At 33.4% G+C, this 7,127-nt stretch overlaps 1 protein-coding gene across 1 annotated transcript; it reads right to left on the reverse strand.

The window, feature by feature from the left end:
* Nucleotides 1–3: 3 nt before the first annotated feature.
* LOC128169735 (scavenger receptor class F member 1-like) lies at nucleotides 4–2,494 on the reverse strand (the record flags this gene model as incomplete). Its single annotated transcript, XM_052835824.1, has 3 exons — nucleotides 2,491–2,494; nucleotides 1,881–2,144; nucleotides 4–363 (listed from the first exon to the last, which is right to left on the reverse strand). Coding segments are annotated over exons 1-3 (628 nt in total), but the record flags the coding sequence as incomplete, so codon positions are not given.
* Between the last annotated feature and the right edge of the window lie 4,633 nt (nucleotides 2,495–7,127).

Raw genomic sequence — 7,127 nt, forward strand, 5'->3', positions numbered from 1 at the left:
TCTGCACACATCCATTAGCACAGGTTGCACTTTGTTTGTCGCATGTCCCTCCTACACACCCAAGACTGCATGGTCTATTACACATGTCTCCATACAGTCCCGATGCACATCCCCGTGTACAGCTACCATTGGTTTTGTCACAAACTCTTTCGAAACAATGTATTGGACATCGTGAACTGCATCCTTTTTCCCAGTAACCAGACTTACAGCTGATACAATTTCCAGTTGTACGGTAACAGGTCAGTTCCTCACAATTTGCAGGACATTGCAATTCACATGCTGGTCCCCAGTATCCGTCTACACAGCCATTGTAACAGTTTCCAAAACCATCACATACATTATTTCTGCAAGTTGCCACACATCCTAAAATTCATAAATTAATGCAAGCTCCATGTGTGTATTTTTTTTTAAAATAGACCTGTGTTAGGATATCTGACATCTAATTCAGCACTACTTTTCGAGCAAAGAATTTCAAATAAATTACATTTACCTTATTAATAGATAACTATGTAAAATATTAATGATTCAGAAAGGTGGATAGAAACGACATTTGGATCAGCAGATGTTACTAAAACAAGATTCCCATCGCCTGTGTCTGCATCGGATCTGGCAATTAAACACGCTTCTGAAATACCGACAAACTGCGACATAAAAAAAAACTATATACAGGGGGATATTTTTCCCTTTGGACCTCATTGTCATGGGGTTAACTTAAAACTGAGCAAATTTTGTTGTTTTATATTATCTTTTCAAAACACAACTGTGTTTTGGTGAATTTTAGACGGAGAGGAGCTGTTTGTAAAACTAAATGTAGAAAGGCAAAAAATACACGTGACAAAATTAACGTTGTATACAATAACGAGGTTTGATATGATATTTCATCAGACAATAAGTGTGCCATTTATATCGCATAAAACTAATAGATATTGAATTCATTCCTTACGAAATCAATAAGAATTGTGTATTGCACCCCTCTATCTTAAGTCGTTAAAAATTTTAAAGAAAAACTAATTATTCAAGGTTCTGCAGTTAACATCTAAATAGCGAGTACTTATTACACGTAACCAAATGTTTGGTCAACCTATATTTTTTTGTGGGCGGGATATACCATCCGAAGATTGTTGTGACGTGACACAAATTCCATTTTTTTTTTTGGGGGGGGGGGGGGGGTTATTTAAGTAACTTGACAGGAAACAAAGCAATACAGATCTGTGTACTGACTCTCTTGTGCGATACTCAGAACGTATCTCCAAGCCACATTGAACCGTATAAAACAAGCTAACCGTCAGCAATCTCTACCGGAGTTTAAAGGCATACTGGGATATTGCCAACATTTTTTGATTAATCTGTAGTTTTACATCTCGTATCGTGTCATTCATGTACATGTATAAGTGGAATAAGGCAGAAACAAATCCAGTTATTCAAATATGTATCAGTTGCTGGTTTGTTGAATGAGAATAGGATTATGTAAATAGGAACTAATGTATTTATAGGACGTCTGCACTTTGTAGTTAACGACCAATCATGACAAGCATGCTGGTTTTCTTGACGCGGTTGAACAAAAATAACATGGGTAGGGTAATAATTAAAAGTAAAAAAATAATATATGTTGAGATTTGTTGTGATAAAAATAGATTGAATTGTATACGTTTATATAGTAATTTGTCCAAGCTTTTGTTAAAAATATAGAACATAGTAAAAATAATAATAAAAAAGTAAAGAAATGCTAAAATATGCATCAAAATAAACACATTTACTTGTACATTGCTAATTTATAATCTTAAATTAAATGAAATCAAAAATTCAAATCTATTTTTTTTTAAACGTATGATTCAAAATATCCATTGATTACCAGATATAAGACTTTTAAGCTTGATTACCATAAACTTCTATTTCACAGATTTCGAGGATAGCCCCGGTAGTAGGATCATCTTCAGGAGCGTCGTACGTTGTCTCCACAATGACGTATCTAGTCGTCTGTTCACAAGGTATGTCTATTATGTTTGGGGGTAAGTCTGGGTATTTTGTTTTGTCATTGTAACAGCGATTTCTCTGTGACGTTGTTGTTTGTAATATTGATACATTCGATACATCTAGGTAGAACTGTCTAAACCGAAACTGTTTCCAGTCACCACTACTGTTCCCTGTATAGTTGAAGAAAACAATTTCATTGCCTGAATAGTTGACGAAAGTATTATAAACATTTTATGATAAATCAGAATTATTTAGTTTAATTATGGTGAATTCAGAATAGAAAGGAAATTATCAACGGTATATATATATATATATATATATAACATTTAAGTTTTAAGTAAGTAAAAAGATGCAAGCAAGCATTGTAAAATGGAAGTTATCGCCGTTTTAGTTAAAAGCATAAATTGAAATTACTGTGATAAATGCAGCATATGCTAACAGACCTTAAGGATCATCTGAGTACCATATCTAATACTTATTGGATCATATATGTATTTAAATAAGCTGTTTACTGACTCATAACCTTAGTCTAAGGGGTAAACAATCTATCATAAGGTAGTGTAACCCCACCTATACTTTCATGTGTGAATTTATTTTGAAAGCCATTTTGTGCTATCCCTCACGGACAAAATAACGGACAACGCCACGTCCCTCCCCAAGGAGCAAAACAAATATTCTCGCCTTAGGTATTTTAATTAACGAAAGTAAAATGCTTTGTTTCTTCACTAAATTTGCATACATTTTAGTCAGATTTGTATATCTAAACCTTTGTCATAAAATTTCAAAGGTTGATTTGATTGTTAAACAATCAAATCAACCTTTGAAATTTTATGACAAAGGTTTAGATATACAAATCTGACTAAAATGTATGCAAATTTAGTGAAGAAACAAAGCATTTTACTTTCGTTTCCAACGGAAGACCTTATGTTTTCGTACTGTTTCTTATTAAGGTCTTCCGTTTCCAACGGAAGACCTTATTGTTTTTCTTAGGTTTCTTTTTCCCTATTATTAAGGTCTTCCGTTTCCAACGGAAGACCTTATTGTTTTCGTACTGTTTCTTATTATTATTTTTTTCCACAAATTTTGTGCACGCGATTTCTCAGAAACTATTCGGCCGATTTTGACCATTTTTTCACAGATGATTGCCAGAGGTCATAATTCTAGACGTTTTTTGAATTTTTGAAATCGTCACTTCCGGTACCGAGTTACGGCCGATTTTCTATTTTTTTACGACCTATTTTGTGCAGAGCTGATCTCAGAAACTATTCGAGATATGAATACGAAATTTTCAGGATAGGTAGTCTATAGTTTGAAGTTGTGCACTATTATGTTGTTTTACACCAGTGGCGCCATTTCTTGGAGCTCGCCTAGGCACGAAAATTGGGCACGAATTTTCATTCAAATTTTCATACGTTTTGATCTGTATCTTTTTATCAGTTGATATTTTCTTACAACATATATAACAAAAGTGGTAGAGAATCAAAAGTTCTTCCCAATAAAATCAAGAAAAGGGGACTGGCCCCTTGATTTAGGGGCCAAGACACTCGTAAACTCTATTACGAATAACTTGAACATGATACAGATTTTGTAATGCATTATAGAAGCAAAGTTGTTGATCCTAACACTATCTATCAGAAAAAAATCATTACCACGTCCATTTATTTCGTAATTATGGATTTTTAGGGGCCAAAGTACTTAAACTTTGACGCAATATATCCAAAGAAGGAGACATATTTTGTTAGGCAATGTAGAAGAGAAAATGTTTGCATTGATGATTCTTATCGATTTCACTAATCAAAACACCAATGTCTGTCCCCATTAAGAATCTAGAGGGCTGGCCCCTAAAATATTCAATCATTTGCATCTAAAAAATGAACAACAATTTTAGATAGGTGTAAGAACAAAAAAAAGGTAGTATTCCTAAGAGCTTTTCAGCGAAATTATTTTCATATTCTTTAATACTATTTTATCGCGGTAGTAGGTATTTGAAACACCGATTATTAAACTGTGCCTATGGTGCTCAGTGCATGTTCATCATACTATTAATTTATTGGGGTGAGTATACATTTTATAAAAATACTATACTCATATACTCAAATATGATTAACGCATTATAAATATTTCAAAATTACGCAAAATATATTATATCCATCATGTTCAACACATTTTTAAAGTAATTAACATCATGTCAGATAGTCCGTTTCCGTTCCGTCCCGTTTTCCTTCCCGCGTTTTATCAACAACGCAACCCATTCGAGTTGTAATTATAATACTTTATTCATAACAATTTATTGTAATGTACTCGTAATTAATTACGCTGTTCAACAACGTTCTGTTGGTCCTTGCTTGTGTGATCTATGCATGCCAATATACTCTGACAAATTAGATAACTATAAATCGTATTTCATAATACGTACATGTTGTACATACATGGAATATTCTTTTAAAAAGTATTTCTTCACTTCTGCAGAACAAATTATTGCAATAGATTTATTTTTTTTGTAAGCATAAATTAAATACATAATCCATTATAAAATGTTGTTGAGTTGATAAATGTACTTATTTTTAGTTTAAAATTTTGCTATTTGGGTTCATTTGGGTTAACCGGCGAATCGGAGAATTAGCCAATGAGCGTTACGTATCTATATTTGGCTTTGTTTACAAAGATCTGTAGCTGCTTGAGAAGTTGAACTTCTTTTCAATCCCTTCAAAGTGTAAAGACTAGAGACATACGCATCAATTATCAAAGAGAGTGTGTGTGTACATGACAAGAATTCAGTGTAAGTATAGCAGTAAGTGCATGCATTTGGGATGCAGTTAATGTTGAATTTTCTAACAAAAGTGAATCGTGGGTATTCATCGATTGCATGCGCCATTTTGTACTCAAGGGCTTCAGCGGATATAGTTTGATGAAATCATTAAAAATATTTCAACACACAAAAATTGGAATGGTTGAATACTGTGTTGTGTTATAATTAATTATGCTGATATAATTTGTTAAAGTAAGATAGGCATATCTGCAGAGACATGACTATAGACAGGTCCAGCGCAATCTCCTGATTTCTCCTGTATGTGTAGCTCGAAAAAGCTATTCAGAATACTCAATAGGTGCTGATTAGGGACGTAAATACATTCCTGGTATGATATATATTTCTTAAAACGCCAGTTATGACAATTGACATGCACTTATGTAGAGATCTGCATTTTGATTAGATTGCTGTCATGGCTACATGTATAACTTGTCCTGTTAGCATAAAATTTTAGTTATTCGAAGGAACAGAGAGTGTCTCAACATTCAATAAGATTTCTCAAGGTATGTGGTAAGAGCACACGTACGTGCTATCACAGACTGGAAATGTAATGTAATAGTTATAAACACAGGGATGTCTGATTTTCAATGTACCTGTCTGAATTATGCATTATTTGTGTTCGAATATAGACAGTCTACCTATACATCCCTGCGAATGTTATTGTCATTTAAATTTGAGTTCTTGTGGTTTTATTTCACCCTTTCACTTTTGCAGTAAAAATCATGCCTCGTGTTTATAGTCTATTGCATAGAATCTAGGTACTTGTAGTCAAATATAAAATCTAGAGGTTTATTGATTTTAAAGATTATCTTCATTAATTGGTGGATAAAATGTGTTATAAATAAATGCGACAATCATACTTGCCAACACCCGATTTTTCAACCCTCCACCCGATTATTTTTTATGACCCAGCGGGTCATGCTTTTCACCCGATTTTTGTCGAACAACCCGAAAATCTCCCGATTTCCGGATTTGGTTCTTAAATTACATTGCGCGTTTGATTTCCAGTTATGAACCCAAGCTGACTTGGATTTACGTAACGCATAAACAATGCCGATGGCTATAACAGACACATTAAGTGTAATTATTATCGTGAGTTGTTTTGACTAAGCGAAGGTTTAAATCATTAAGTATGATGGCTTCCAATAAGAAAAGGTCTTCATCGGGGCCAGCGGAATCAAAACCAACAAAAAGAAAACGATATTTTTGTACCTATCAACATATCTGGGAAAATGAATTCCCATAGGTAAAACAAAGTAATAGAGTACACAACGAGGCTTTTGTGTTCTATGTAACGCACATTTGAATATTGGATTTTGGGCCCTAAATGATCTGACTAAACATTAAAAAACGCTAAATCATGTATAGAATGCTTTTTAATACACAAAAAACTTCCAAGTCACTTACAACTTTCATGCCATCATTTACAGAGTTCAAAAGCAAGGTTAATGTAGCAGAGACTCTTTTTGCATTTTTTTTTAGCTGAACACAACCTTCCATTTTCTGTGTCAGATCACTTTACAAAATTCAAAATCAGCAACTGCATGTTAGTTAAAATGCTTCTTTGCAATAAAGTATTACACATATTAAGTTTTAACACATATTTCTATTGTATATACCTATGAAATGCATGGTAAATATGTCGTGAATGTCGTTACGCGCTATGACCAGATTTTTTACTTTTCAAATCTGGTCATGACCAGATTTTCACATGTTGGAGGTTGGCAAGTATGGCGACAATACAAAAAATAATTTTTGTCTGCTGTTGCAACAATTAACATGTTTGTAGAGATCCCCCCTGAGGATTAATTTTCGATCCGCGCCTGACATAGTAATAGCATCAATAGTGAAACAGATTATACTATTTTATGCAGAATGTTCCTTGAAAATGGCTCGATATACTAAGTATTTATACAAAACAGACACCCATTATTTTTGTAAAAACATGGCATTGCACATCACAAGCATCAAATCAAACATGGCTATGATTTAATTAAGCAACAATGTTTATATTTTCAACCACTCTACATGTGGTTGAACACGAACAATAACTGTTTTGAATATTATCGTTTAATGTAAATAACAGCTAGATGGTGAAATAAGACATACATCTTAAAAGGTTTACATGTTTTAACATAAATCCAAGTAGGATATGATATGAAAAAGACCAGTACTTACGTATTTTGAGAATATAATTATCCGAACACTTATACTTCTTTTTGAAATTTCACAGGAACTGAACAAATCTCGGTGAAGTCTCGTGAACTTTCATTCGAGCACCTCTGGATTTATAACATACTTAGCAACGATAAAGAAAACATTCCGAACACATTCGCAGGGGTGT

Source organism: Crassostrea angulata, unplaced genomic scaffold (assembly GCF_025612915.1).
Source record: "Crassostrea angulata isolate pt1a10 unplaced genomic scaffold, ASM2561291v2 HiC_scaffold_195, whole genome shotgun sequence".
Classification (NCBI taxonomy): domain Eukaryota; kingdom Metazoa; phylum Mollusca; class Bivalvia; order Ostreida; family Ostreidae; genus Magallana; species Magallana angulata.